Source organism: Poecilia reticulata, chromosome 18 (genome assembly GCF_904066995.2).
Source record: "Poecilia reticulata chromosome 18, P_reticulata-male-v2, whole genome shotgun sequence".
Taxonomy (NCBI): Eukaryota; Metazoa; Chordata; class Actinopteri; order Cyprinodontiformes; family Poeciliidae; genus Poecilia; species Poecilia reticulata.
Genome location: NC_088847.1, coordinates 16,580,386 through 16,595,555, shown reverse-complemented (window position 1 = coordinate 16,595,555; position 15,170 = coordinate 16,580,386). Strand labels below are relative to the sequence as shown.

The 15,170-nt window shown below is 38.4% G+C and overlaps 1 protein-coding gene across 49 annotated transcripts in view; it reads right to left on the bottom strand.

Moving 5' to 3' along the window:
• LOC103480676 (protein tyrosine phosphatase receptor type D) overlaps positions 1–15,170 on the bottom strand; it is a 455,017-nt gene that overhangs the window by 17,283 nt on the left and 422,564 nt on the right. For 24 of the 49 annotated variants that reach the window (XM_008435747.3, XM_008435746.3, XM_008435752.3 and 21 more), the window contains 6 exons: positions 14,628–14,639; positions 12,195–12,307; positions 8,884–8,925; positions 8,267–8,364; positions 5,621–5,744; positions 813–988 (listed from right to left, as the gene is read on the bottom strand). In XM_008435747.3, coding sequence (XP_008433969.1) covers positions 813–988; positions 5,621–5,744; positions 8,267–8,364; positions 8,884–8,925; positions 12,195–12,307; positions 14,628–14,639 — 565 coding nt within the window. The remainder of the gene's footprint in view (positions 1–812; positions 989–5,620; positions 5,745–8,266; positions 8,365–8,883; positions 8,926–12,194; positions 12,308–14,627; positions 14,640–15,170) is intronic. The other 25 variants (XM_008435761.3, XM_008435763.3, XM_081600023.1 and 22 more) reach the window with 3 other exon arrangements.

The following is a 15,170-nucleotide window of genomic DNA, read 5'->3' as shown; positions in this document are numbered from 1 at the left end:
TGAATTGCTGTGTTACTGTTTCAGTAGACAGAGAGAAGCACGGCTGCTGCTGGGGAGGAAATAACCGAGCTCCTGAAGAGTTGTTATTTAAAGTGTTCATTGGCTCAAAGGAGTATGTTTAAGAGTAGTTATCATCATCTTATTTCCTAACATACGCTATGTGATTCTATGAGACTCTTTAGCCAAATGGCACCAGCATGAAGCACACCGTTTAGTAATATTTTACTTTTTAATATTTTGAGCTTCGGAAAAACAAAACATCAAAGCACTGTTAACTATGAAGCAGTGATTCTTAATTATTTTAAATTACTATGGGCTTAACAAGATTTAGCAACATTTACAATATTTATAGCGAAATTCTGCAGTTCTGGTGCGGCTAGCATGACTCATTGGCTACATTAGCATCGGAGCAGCTCCTGCCACTCTTCAATTATTTGTGTGGCAGCATTTGAGTATCAAAATAAACATTAAAAAAAGTGACTGACAATGGCAGAATGTTTTGTAAGTACTGAAAAGAAAAAATGGACAGACTCCTGCTCATTGTCATGTCACTGTTTCTGAGGGGAAAACTTTATCACCAGAAGTTCTAAAATTTTAAATACTTTCCCTCAACAAACACGAACTGGATCATTCTCTGCTGAAATGACATGTTTTACAATGAGTGTGAACACAAGTTAAAACTTACTTGTCCAGATCACGACAATCTTTATTCCACAATGAGTCAAAACTATCGAACAACAACATATTGTGAGGGTTGAGGAAGGCCTTATTTTATGATTGGTAGAGCTGTGTTGTGTTTCATATAAACATACCCTCGACCGCTCTTCCAGTTTGGTCATCATGACAACGATGGCACTCCTCTGCTCCCATATCATCCTCCAAAATTCACCAAACGTCTCCGGCAGTGCGCCCTGGGTGGCGATGTAGGCGTTTTGCTTCCTGTAGCCATCTATGTAGTTAGCGTTGATGTAGTCACTTCCAGGGATTCCTTAAAGACGGAAAGCAAAGTAACTAGTTTAATAGAGAAAGTAAACGGGATGTCAACTTTTACAGACTGTACAGAAATCCTGAAGTTTGTGTAAGTTGTTGTTTTCCATACAGCTCCATTCCTGTGCCCATTTAGTGCATCGTCAGACTTTCTAATGCGTTTCCTGAAATTATTTCAGTCAGTAATGTTTTCTGTAAGCAACGCAGCACACAAACGCTCCTTTTTTTTCGGGAGAGTGTGTGTGGGGGGGGAGGGAGTGGGGGCAGCGTTACCCGTCCGAAGGGATTTGTGTTTGCTATCAACAACACATTTCCCTATTCCATATCTGCAACCGACTTACAGATAAAGCTCGGTCTCACACGGAGAAAAACAAACCGACGAGAAAGTAGCAAAACAATTTTCCCCCAGCTCTGCTCTCCCTTCTCCCTTTGCTTATAATAAATGAAAGGCGCAGCAGCCTTTTCGAATCCAGGCAAAACAGACAGAGCTGACAGCTAGTCAATGCTTGAGGACTGGCAGTTTAGGGGCTCCGTGCACACATGGTCGACCAAGATAAGTCTCATCTGCATGGGCGCCACGTCTCAGAGAAATGCCCCCACCCCCTCCTCCTCATCCCCCTCCACTTCACTCCAGCTGCTTCCTCTCCCTCAGACTTCCTTTTACTCTCAGGTAACTCATTCAACAGTGTAAAAGAGAAAGAAAATGGAATATGAACACATTAAAAGAACCCACCCACATTGTTTTTTTTTTCTCTACTCTCCCACCCACCCTCGCTGAAGCCGTCCACACAGAAACAGGCGGCTGTGCATTTCTGTGATGGACAAGGGATAAGTACAATTAAGCCTTGGGCGTTCTCGATTTGAAAAGAAAAAAAAAAAAAAAAGCAAAAACAAACAGACATTACGGTGGTTTAATGAGTATGAGGCGAGTTGGTTAAATGTACATTTGCAAATGGATTTTTCTTTTATTCCTTCTGTCACTCAGGATTTGTGTAAATTTCTCCATTTTCTAAGTCAATGCAGCCATTAAGACGTTAAAACGTTGACGTTCTTGCAGCGTAGCTCGGCTGGCACTCAACCCTCATTGGAGGAAGATGAAGGTATCGCAAAGAACATGCTGAAGGTCTGATAATTACTTCCAGATTTCGGCTTGTGTTTTAGATGTTTTTTTTTTTGTTTTTTTAAAAATAAAACCAGGAGTTACAAAAAAACAAACTGTTTTCAACAACAAAAAAGATGGTTTTATGGCAGCATCCAGGCTAAATACCAATTAGCAGAAAAGATTGTTTCATGTCTCGAAGTCTCAGGAAAAAAAAGACAGAGTTTCCATTCCTTAGAAAATCAGAAGGTTGTCACTTCAGTAATTCGGTTCAAAAAGTAAAACTTAGATAGATTAATTTCACAATATGTGAAGCTTTAATTTGACAAACTTCAGTTACTCAGGTGGTCGAAGCATGAAATGACACCCATCAAATGGTTGTTTTATTACAGATGTGACAGCCTGCTTAAACAGGTCTGCTCTGCATCCCCAGAACCAGAACCAAACGAGGAGAAGCAGCATTCAGCTTCTATGCACCACAAATTTGAAACAAACTCCAAGAAAACTGTAAAACAGCTGAGACACTGAGTATCTTTAAATCTCGACTAAAAAGCCACCTGTTTAGAGTTGTATTTGAAAAGTAATCAATTACAAATTTAATGATGGCACTTGACTTAATGTAATGTTTTGATTGTTGATTCTATGTTGCATAACTTTGTATTTTTGTTTTTGTTATGATGTAAAGCACTTTGAAATGCCTTGCTGCTGAAATGTGCTGTACAAATACATTTTGATTTGATTTTGATTGGACAGCCTGCTAAAAGTTACGCATTGTACTTAAAATGAAGTCAGGGTTCCTTTTGCATGAATTAATGCATCAGTGTGGCCTGGAGGCTTTCGTAACTCATTAAGTCTTGTGCTTGTGTGTCATTGTCTTCTAAACAACAACTCATAGCCCACAAAGCAGCAGTACAGACGTTTTCCTCACTTCCCTATGAGATCCGCATGACATCTTTTTTTTTTTTTTAGAGGGGCTGAACACAACACATTGTTGCCAGTAAAGTTATCCCATATATTGTGCACCTTGTTCTACCACATTTCTTCCCTTTGACTTAACTTTCCAACAATTTGACCAGGAAGTTTTTGTGACTTACCCTCCTTGCAGTGGAGTCGCCAACAGTAGAGTTAGCAGTGTGTGTGTGTAGGTCAGAACATTTTTTGTATTAAACATTATTGCCCTCATTGTAATTTTCTAAGAAGTCGCGCTTAAATTTGTTGCTATTACATTTTCATCCGTTCAGAGTATTAATATTGCAAAGAACTCTGGAGTACAATATTTGTTGGCAAATATACTCAAAGTTTCAATAGTTTGCACCTTGTCCAGGAGGCTGAATATGACACTGGTGCGCAGAATGTCACTGCAGCTGTTGCACACTTTTGACACAGATTACAGTCTCCTGGACGGTAAATGTCACAGAGTTGTTTGGAAGCGAAGATGAGAAACCACAGCAGTGAGGAAGATGTGGATTTTTTGCAACTGATATCGTCTCTGCAATACTTCCCCAACAATTGATTTGTATGATTTTCCACCATTGTGCAGCCCTACGTGTGAGTCACAATCATCAAAATTAAGATGCGTCCTCATTTGAATAGGGGTTACTGAAATAATAAACTTGTCAGGTATGCTGTAATGAATTAAAGTGCTTCTATAAACTTTACAGGGTTTAAGTAGAACTAAATAAACTAATCAAGGCTAGTCAACCTTAATTCAGCAGAACTTGATGGATGCGTTCAGACATCTTGAGTAAATACAGTGAAGTCATCGCAGACAGAACGCCTGTTTTCCAGAGATCCTGCCGATTCATGTCCACATATGTAAATTTTAACTACAAACTCTAAAGTCAATTCCCTTTGTTTGTTTCTCTGTGGACGAGTTTGCGCAGAGAACGTAAAGAAACAGATGCACCGCTTGCCAAAATGCTTTTGTTAAGGCTTTAGTAGGAATAGAGAATCGTCTCTCGTGTCCATCTGAAAGCAGCAGTGTCTTCAGCAGATGTGTTTTTTTTTTGTTTTTTTTTCCAGTGGCTCGCTAATGGAACTCCATCAACACTTTTAAGTTGTGGGCGGTTTCTAATAGACTGGAAAAAAGATGCTCTCCAAGTCACTTTATCCATTTACTATTTTATTTATTTCCCCATTTTCTTCCATGTGAGCAGCTGAGTGGAAATGCTTAATTAATAGCTGTGTGTGTGTGGGCGCAGTTGTGTTTAATCATAAACTGATGAATGAGTTGGTACTTTGCAGGGAAAGTTTCAGAAAGCCCTTTTCATGTACGGGGAGCACTGATGTGCAACAAGTTACAGATGTCATTTCATACCTCCCTCTAACACTGCAGCTCAAGTTTTGCCTGTTCACACCAACACTTGTCTTTTTTGTGCTGTATAGGAAGACTACTGATTCAATCAAGAGAGTATACCTGGTAAAAACAATGTATTTGTGGCTCTGTGTGTATTTGTGATGGGAGTTTTTCCTGCAAAATTAGATAGAAAGTACTCCTGGTTGTCAAAAGTGTATCTGGTCCAGAAGTAGCTGAATTTCTCTATGAATGCTACTGACAGAGATTATATTGCCTTTGACTTACTGAACACTCTTTTAATAGAAATTAATATTTTTCTTCTCTGGATTTTTGCTACTGCTGTCAATAACTTTGTGAGCTTTCTTTTCAGAGAAAAAGTACATCTCAAAAAAGCTCTTATGGAGATACTGTTACCATTAAGTCAGTGTATTCCTTTTTATAAACAGTACTCCTGGTAAAAGAAAGCATTCATAGCTCAGTGCTTTTGTGTTTAGTTCAATTTCTCTCCTGGACAAAATTACCGACATAACTTATCTGATTAGGAAAATATGTCTGAAAGTATGTGTTTCTCTTAAGGTAATCCAGTACTCATGTTTGTAGCTGTATTTATCTCCTGCCCAAAGATATTGACTCAGATTTTGCTGTCATCAGCCATCGTGAATTCTCCTTGCCTGTCCCAGCAGTTAGCCATTTGCACTTCCTGGTTCTGGCAGAGGCTTTTCCTGTTTAAAGGGACGGGTTTAAAGGGACGGGTTCCTCTCCAATGTTGCTCAGGAGGTGGGATTGCTACAAACTCTAGAACTGCAGTCAACTGAAATTTCTTAGACAAACATATTTTTACCAGTTTGTGTAACAATGTACTTTAGTAAAATTTGCACTAAGATTTTATTCTGACTATATAACATGGTGAATTGGCACAATTCAATTGTCACAATGAGACATTTGAGCTGCAGCCAAATTTGCCATATGTTTGTTTTTGTATAGTTATGTTATAAAATGGCAGTCGAATATACTTTTTTTTTTTTTTTTTGGCAAAAAACACAGAAACACAAATGAACAGGTAATGTTTACTACAAACATCACTGTTATGTACCGGCATGTCTTATGTGAGCCGCCACCAGATTCTCATGTATGAATATAATGAAATTTAACAGTGTAAAAATGCCCAGGAGGTCTTTAAAACATGTTTCTCTGGGCCATCACTACAAGCAATGCAGCAGTTAGGAAGGGAGACGTACCGTCGATAGCGGAGAGTAGGACTCTGGAGTGATCGTAGGCAATTACGTTGGCGTATCTGTTCTTTGGTTTGTTGACCTCCAGGTTGGAGTGCTCCCAGGTGAACTGCTGACCGGGGTCAATGGACTGGAAAGGGGAAGAGCATCACACTGTTACCACAATAAAAAGTTTTGACACAAGATGAATACAAATTACATGAGAGAACATTGATAGTTGACATTTAGGAGGTTTCCACATTCTTAAATTCTCCTTTCAGCAACAAAACTGCAACTGAAAGTTGGATCTAATGTTTTGACTTATGTTTAATTCATTTCTTTAAGAGTATATGCAAGGCCATACATACATGGTTTTATGCATTCAGATACTGTCCAGGTCCTGTTTAGCTAGAATGTGGGGATTTTTTTTCTTTTTTTCTTTTTAAAGTAAAAGCACTTATAAATATTTCAGCCTGGTATGTCTGATGTTTCAGTTGACCCCAGATCCTATTTTAGCTTTTGCCGACTCTAATAGCACATTTGTTGGAGAGTAAAAGCTGAAAACGTACATTATGTGCTTCTGCTATGCATAATATTGATTTTTTTTTCTTTTTTGTGCTGCTGTAAGGCCTTCTCGGCTGCACAAACACAGTGAAGCAGAAAGGCTTTGAAATATTAATGAAATACTACTCTATGGAAAAGTTACACTTACACTAGCCATGCTAACCACTACAAGCCCTCAAGCTAAAAAGAGCTACCGTGGTGGCAATAAACTGACACCCAAAGTTTTTTGTGTTAAAAATGACCTTTTTTTGGAAGAAGAAATAGGTAAAGTAGAAAAAATTATGCACAAATTGCATTGGGAGAGAGATTTTCATGACTTCCAGAGACATGAGGACTCTAAAACTGAATTACCCAGTATGTTATAAGGTTCCAGGTAAATTAACCGGTTTGCTAAATCCTACCCCTATTTCATCTAATTATGCTACCATTTCGTCCGTTCTTACTTCAGTTATTTTATCCACGAACAATTTAATGTAGGCTATTGTTTACTGTGCACCACCATTGTGGTAAACCATTGTTTACTTTCTCTGCTAAGTAAATAACTTAATCATGAATAATCATCATTTTAGTTTTTATCGTTTTCCATTTGTTTTGTTTCTGATTCCTGTTTTTCCCAGAAAAATGACACTGAAATCTGATGTTTGAAATTTGACAAACAAAAATAACTAAGCAACTTCTCTGACTATATAACTATTGGTTGGTAACTATTGTTTAATGGAGTCACAAAACTGCATTTCATCACTGATTATCAAAGCCGGTAAGAAAAATCACCTGCGGGTGAGTGTGTAATTAATCAGCTAACCGTGTTTCAACTTGCTTAAATAAATAAATAAACTTAAACATATATATTCTAACATATAGCATATCACCATAAAACTCTGACCACGTCCACACGTATGTGTATACTTAGCAATATTGGGATCTTCTTAGATTTTGTTGAAAATTTAGATGATTAAATCCTCTGCGTTTTCTGTTTTAAGCTCAAGACTGTGGGTAGGAATAAATTATGTTTAGGAACACATGAGGTACAACATTTTAGGTCAAGTCTTTAGCCCGGATCTACGTTAGCCATGTTCGGGAATTTCTTCTGTTGAATTTCGATGCATTTAGTATTCACGCCATCACCCCCTACTGGCCAACTTAGGTATTACCAAGCTTTCGTAACCTGATCCCAGAAAAAGTTTATATGCAGGTTTCTCCAAAAGCAAACAAAAAAAATCTCCAGTACTATAAGCCATTGCCAAGCTAAACCCTTTAATTTTAGCACAATTACCCCAAACATTAGCCTTCCAAGGACGTATTTTTCTTATCAATCTGTCCTGTCCAAATCTATTCTAAACAAAGGCATGGAAAGTCAGGCTCAGTGTGATTTTTACCAAAATATGTTCAAACAATGGGCTGCAACGTTGCTTACAATATAAAAATCTTTATTACATTGTGCTCATAAAATTGCTTTCCACTGCTCTGAAATAAGCAGTATGAAATTGGAATTGAAAGGTACTTAAGCGGCACTAATGATTTGGCAGCTTGGCAGTTTGAGGCCCACAAGGTGACCTCGTAGATTATGGAGGAGCTGAATGATCAGCACAGAGAGACGGGCAGAAAAGGGTAGTGTTAATTATTTTTCAAATGCAACTGGGGCCTTTTTTGCTGATTTTTTTTTTAAGGATCTATGAAAGGCATAGTGCTAAATTACCAACTGGCATACGGGAATAATTCATATTGTTGGAGAATTTTCTAAAAGATCCCGAATGGCTTTGGACTTTTAGGTTCTACAGTTATATCATAAGATGGCTATATTATGCTTGTTTTACTCTTCATGCGTCCTCATTGTGCGACTTCTTACATATTTTATTTGAAAAGCAGAGTTTGACTGACTTTATGAAGGATCTTGACTCAACTTTGTGAGGCCAAAACCTTTGGAAAAACTGTTAGTCTTAATGTTTTCATACAAACTTTACAGCAAACACGTACTTTTGCTTCTTGATTTTTTTTTTTTGTGGTGACTACACCTAAACATTTAAGTGACTCTCAAGAACCACAACAAGTTTTGACCCCAACTAAATTGTACCTATTTTTCATTGGTCTCAACAAAGAGTTGACACTCACTTCATATTCCTGTGAAAACTTTAGGTTGTCATTGGCTTTCAGGCGCTCTACGTGATCGGCCAGTTCCATGATGGGGATCGGAGGATGGTTTGCCATACCTGTCACAAAAAAAAAAAAACAACAAGATGGACCGATCATCGCTCAGGCACAAGCCTCGATTACCAGCATATGATTATAAGAGGTGGAGGTGGAAGAGTGAATCTTGTTAGGCTAGTTTGTTTTTTTACTCAAAGCAGTGACCATGCTAATAAAGAGACACAAAAGCCAATGAGAGGCCATCGAGCACACTTTAGCCCCCACTCCCTACGGAGATAGAAAAACGTTATTCACACAGAACGCCGCAGTGGGTAGTTAGCAATGACAGCGTGTGCACGGACACACACAAACATCCCCCAAAACACACACACGACACACGCTGAATGTTAGGCTGCTGACATCTGCTTTGAGTGATGTCATTTCAAACTCTGCCTCCTGCGATGACAATGGTGTTAAACGGCGTGATGAATTAGATTGCGGATGTGGACACAAAACTTAGCAGAAACAAAGGGAGGAAAGAACTGAGGTTGAAGAAAACGATTATGGGTTCATGTCAAAAAGCATAATCGAGAACAACTAACTTGACAAATGGAGGTTACTGGGGTGACTGGGCGCACCTGAACCTGTGGAGGAAATGTGGGTGAAATTAACTTTATTATAGACGTCACAGCAATGTGATGACTGTTTTTAGTTAAAAATAAACAAAACAAAAGGTAGAAGAGGTAGAAGAAATAGCTGATTTTGTCTATACTATATGGGAGATTAGCAACATACAAAATATTGCGATGCCACTGTGCTAATTTCACAGGGAAGAGGTAGACCGAATTATCTTATAATTTGTTCAGTTTACTGAACAAATTATAAGGATTAATCACAACTAAAAATACATTTCATTACAGATAATATATATTAGAGACATTTTTTATTTCAATTTCATCTGGAGGGACATTTCTGAAGAGTAACTGGTAGAGATGGACTGATCAAGCCACCAGTCCTTTGTAAATGACTGGTGTTATCAAAAGGAGGTTTGTCAGACTGACCTCAAATTCTGATGGCATCATTTTATAATCTTAGCCAGCAAGACGGGTGGCCGTGTTTAGCGTGGTCGAACATGTGCAGCGTGGAAAATTGCATTTAACACAATGCACGGTATTTTCTTTGCATGGAACAAATGTGTATTTTCCCTACAAAATTAAGTATTTTTTTCTTTTTAGAATGATGTTTATATATGTGTTTAAGCATACGAGACCAGTTCTGCCCCAGGCATCTGTCTTTGTCTTTGTGGGAGGGTTACACAAAGGGCAGCTGAAGTTCTGATCATTAGATTCGATAGTTTTTAAAACAAAGCAACAAATTTAAGTCGGACAATTTTTCCAGTAAGTTTTTTTTTTTTTCTCAATAAACAAATAGCTGTGATATATATCCAATAAGATGTGTTACAAACTTAATTATCAACAAGTAATATCAAAACCTGGAGAAAAATGCTAATGTTAGCCTAGCGCTAAAGCAAGCTGATCATCATCAGAGGAAGTAAGAGCTAATTAGGGTTGTATGTGTCGAGGCAGATATACTTTGAGAAACAGAAGAGTTTTGCTTACTTTAGTTTAAACTTTTTTTTTTTAACCCACCATAGTGTTGGATTAGAAATCCCAGTTGGTACAACAACAACAACAAAAAAAAAAACCCACACATGCCATCAAAGAACAATGCAGAATCCAGAACGTTGTATTAGAAAGTTAGATCTCAAGCACACACATACAACGGCTCTACTGGGTTTAATGTAGTATGTCAAATGACCAGGATCAAATAATCTGGAGTGAGCCGTCTGCAGTTTGTAATAATTTAAAACTAACTTAACAGACTTGATGTGCTGCAGCAGTTCAGATGGATTTGATTCCACGAAGCACAATTACACTGTATAAATAATTTATAGTCAGGTTGTATAAAAAAAGGTCCAGGATTAGATGTTCACCAAAGCAACGTGTTTCACTGTGGCTATGACCGAAGAGAGGATGTGTTACTTTGCCAATCCGGGCGCCTGGCGCTCTATGCGACACTACGTTTCATTCTGGTTTCTGGCACAAGTGGGCATTAGCAAATGGAAGCTGCAACGTTTTCACACCCACTTATACATCCCTTCGAACGACTGCAAGGACTGCCTTTATTGCAGTCCGCCACTCAAAATCCATTTTTACTAAAGGGATTGGAGGGAGGGAGAGGGGGTTGAGGTGCAACTACGAGAGTGCCTTTCCTGACATGCCATCGTTCAGACATCAAGCATCCTTAAGATGAAAATGTCCAATGAGAGGGGTGAAGAGGTGAAAAGGAGGGGAAGTGCAGAGAGAGGTGTTGTTATGTAGAAGTGCTTCAGAGGAAAGTGGTCCTGTGGTGAGAAGAAAAATATTTGGTTCTTTCTGTAGCTTCAGAGAGCCAAGATACTGGCTCTAAGTAAGTAAAAAAAAAAAAGAAAAAAGATCGGCTTGAGAGGTGAGAAAAATAGTGGAAGGATGGTTGAAATCAGTTCCAGGCTGAGGTAAAAATACTCCTCTGCTTGGATAAAATGATCTGTAATGGCCCTAAAATCCCAACGGAGCTTTTCTGAATATGCACAAATGAGCCTGCCGGGATAATTTATCCCCCTTTTGGGCGAGCTGACCTGAAGAATACGTGTTTCATATTACAACTTTATTGGCAGCGTCTGAACACCCGTTCTGAAGCAGTCGGACCCAAAGACAGTCAAACTGTAGTAAGATGTGACACTTTTGGCCCTGGAGAAAATGTCTGTCTCCTTTCCTGGTAAGACAGCATCTTGCCAAAGTTTTCACATTTTGCCACATTGCAACTTCAGTGCATTTAATTGGGATGTTAGTTAAAAACCAACCCAAAATATTATGGAATTATGAAGTAGAATGGCGTCTGAAATGGGCTTTAAAATCACTGATGGTTTGCAGGAGCAAGCGTCAACGTCATTAAAGCTGCAAACTCTTCAGGATATGTTGTCAATTTTGCACATTTGCCCAGTCAGACCCGGCTGGAGCATCAAAACGCTGATCTTGCCGAAAAGTGACTGTTTTTTTTTTCTAAAAATAGAAAATGCTTTTATCTAAACTGTTCCATTGTAGCTCTGGCTGCTGTGTTGTCCTGCTGGAAGGCAAATCTCCATCCCTGCTCAAGAATCAGTTCAACACAGGTGGACTCTAGTTGTTGGCTTGGTGACTTCTAAGTGCAGCTTCTTGCACTGGATTTTATTTACGGGCATCAGAGTAAAGCGGGATAAACACAAATTGATGTCACACTTTTAAAACTTTTGTAGGAAAATAATTTGAAAACGATCTTGTGCGGTTTTATGCACTACTTTGTGTCGGCTTATCAGATAAAATCTCAACATGTTTGGAATGTGACAAAATGCGAACGACTTCGAAGCCGCAGAAACGCGGGTTTCGTCATCCTCTCGCCAGCTCGTGGTTTTCACACAGCCGTGATTCATTTCATATTTCGCTCGCCTCCTGCAATGCAGGTCTGTGCTATTCTGGGTGAGCATGACAAGCTGTAATGACCTGTACAACCCAGATGCAGACGGCGATGACATATGCCACTGAAGTGTTGAGCCCGCATTCCTGCCTCCAGATTTTCCACAGCGAGGCGTCTCCAGAGAGACCGATGTCAGTATTGACCCTCTGTCTGTTCAGAGCACCTGTCCACGGCCTCTTGCACAAAACGCTCCCTTGTTCAGTGTCACTCTTACCAAGAAAGGGTGATGAAGAGGAATATTTGGTTTTGTTCCCTTGAAGAAAGCAATCAGTGGCATTCAGACCATTTTCCCAAGATGCACATTCAGTTGTTTTTTTTTTGGTTTTTTTTCCACACACAACGCTTGATCTGGAATACTTACCAGGTGTCTGGAAGTTAAGACGCCGGAGCTCAACCGGATCAGTGGGATGATGAAGAGGCATTTCTTTGCTGTTTGGAAGGCTGCCTTTTCTGGCTTCGGTTTCTGCTCTTTTTCTGCGGGATATAAAACAAATTCAAATTATCTCAGCCAAGAAAACGGATGCTTTTTTTTTTTCTTCCCCTCTCTATTGTTGTATAACCTCAAAATGCGCCTTGTTGTCCCATGAATAATGAGGGGAAATATGTAATTAAGAAGCTGACAGGACTACATTCGCTCGGCATGCAGGACTACAGGGGATAGTCTGAGTAACATCTCTTCATTGTATAATGGCTTGCAGTACAATAGCTTCTAGCTGGTTAATTCCAGCCTTAGTGAAGCTTAATGTTCACGTTTCAGTGATAGTGTCAGGTCATGCATTCAGCTTTTAAGAAAATTGGAAGCTTTTGTTGGGGCCAGGATTTATATGCATTATACTGAAACCAGAGTTTGTTAATGTACACACGCTTAATTATATGGCACGGTGCAAAACCAGTCCTTATTTCTTATGCGTAGCCTGCATGGCATGCTTTATTTTTAATCTTTTAAAGTGGTCTTTAATACTTTGCCAAGCTTTCTGAAGAACTTCACTAGTCTTTATTTGGACTTCAGCTTTTTCATTCATTTTCAGCATAAAATCAGTAATTTGCTTTAAAACAAAGAAAGTGGACAGGAGGAGTACAAAAGTATAAGCCATTTAACAAAGAAAGTAACTACAGCAGATAAAGACGATAATTTTTAAAAATCCAGCAGAGAGCTGACATAGGCCCTGAGAGATGCAGTACATCATCCTTTAGTTGATCCACTGTACAGGTTTTCAGCTAACAGCTCTTTGAGGATTATTTTTAAATTGATATTAAAGCCTTTCATTTTATGTTTATCCATTCAGTTTTTAGTATCGTTTTAGACGTCATTACAAGTTAAATATATGTATCCTTGACGAGCCAAAAAACTATATCCTGATTAAACAACTTGATGCACAAATCACAAGCCTGAGATCTCCACTCGGTAAGAGGCGAGGTACGTAGAGATACAACCTTTTAGCTACAAGGCAAGAATGCTAACAAGTGCACAACTATGACCACTGTAAGCATAATCAACCATATGAGCTACTGCAACAATGGTTTTCAGTTTGTGAATACTTTTGAAGAAGTGTCATTGTCTTTCTGGGTTTTCAATGGTATGTTTTTCATATTTGACGAAAAAAATTGCAACAAATGATGTACCAACTGTCCAAAAAAACGTTTTCTTGAGAAATTCTATTACATGTCATCACCACATTAGCCTCTCCTTGTCTTAATTAATAGGTCAGACTGAAATAGTTTAGCAAAGAAGAAAAAATAACACATACAAAATTTCTCCTAAAATCCTAATAGTAAAACCTGCCAATATCTGAAGAGAACTAAAAAAAACAAACCTTCAAAAGTCCCAGAAGTGGTTTATAAAGAAATGCGGGATAAATCAAGACTGTTGTACCAAAGGTCACATGTGGAATGCTAAATAACATACCTCAGTTCAAAGGGATCTTTTGTGTAAGTATAGACCAGTTACTGGTAAAAATACATTTGAAATGTTACGTTTGAAAATAGCTAAAAAATGTCATCAAATCATTCAAACAGCTTTCCAACATCTTTTCATGCAAGAGAAACTGTCAGAGCAACAGACATTTTCTTCAGTTCTTCCAAGTACTGAATATTGCAGCAATGTCCCAGTTCACTAGTTGTTGCCTGCACACTGCTGGTCAGCTCACTCAATGAAGGCTCCAACATTCTTCCCTCAATGTCAAAAAAGTCAATTTTACCTTGGTTTATATATTTCTGGTTTAAAAAAAAAAACAAAACAACTAAGTCACGGTGCCAAAACTAAAGAGGAATCTAACATCTGTATTCATCTAACAGTGTTTTGAAACTACAGTTGGCAAAGTAAATGTCTGATAAGCAGCTGACTGAAGGCTCTGCTGGAGCAGATAGCCTGTCTAATTAACTTGCCAACATAAGTTTACGTATTAGTATGATAAATATCATGGCTAAGACTCTTCTTGTAGTAACATTCATAATACTGGATTATTTTGGCAGTAGTGTAAATAACTGTTGCTGTCCTCTTTTACATGTAAGTATTTAAGATGCTATTCCACATTTTTGATTTAAATGTTTGTGTAAACAATATAAAACTGTGTTTTTGCTCAAAACCGTACAGTGACAATCTCATCCCTGCCAATGCCCAGTTATGTGTTTTTTCCTGTTGCTGTTTAAAAGAAGAAAAAAAAAAACGCTCTTACATGTGCGACATGTCTCTCTTGCAGGGGAAAGATGTGTTCATTAGTGACATGCAAAAGAAAAAAACTGACCAAGAAGTTCTAGGTTTCTTTTTTTTCTTTCATTTCTTTGGCACTCTTACCTGTCTGGTTTGCTGCTCCGTTGGTCAGCAAAAAATAAAAGTAAAAGAAAGAAACGGCAACACATTAGGGAATGAGACCTTTAGGTTTTAATATTACTGAGACTTCCAGAAACTAAATCAAAAGCAGCAAGAGAAAAATGAATCCATCTCGCCTGACTTTTTTTTTTTTTTTGCTTTGTGTGCAAGATTAGTGATGCTTCACTTCGGGGGATTATGCTCAATTATGCAGCCTTGAGGTTCTTTGTTTCAAACACTACAGATTCCCAGGTGCAGCCAAGATTCGTACAATGTATCTCAGCTATTTCAAGCAGTTTCAGCTGATTGCTTCTTGTTCAAGCATAAAAGTCATCTCTTGACTGCTAATTGGCGTATCTGTCTGTTCCTGTACTCCACTGTTTTATGCATTTATCAAACTCAGAAACGACGCACACTAAAGAGTCATGTATTTGGTATTTTATATGAAATGACACGTGGGATCGTTGAGTTTAATGAAATGTGTGCGATTGTGCCGTTTTTTTTTTTCTTCTTCCATTTGAAACAAAA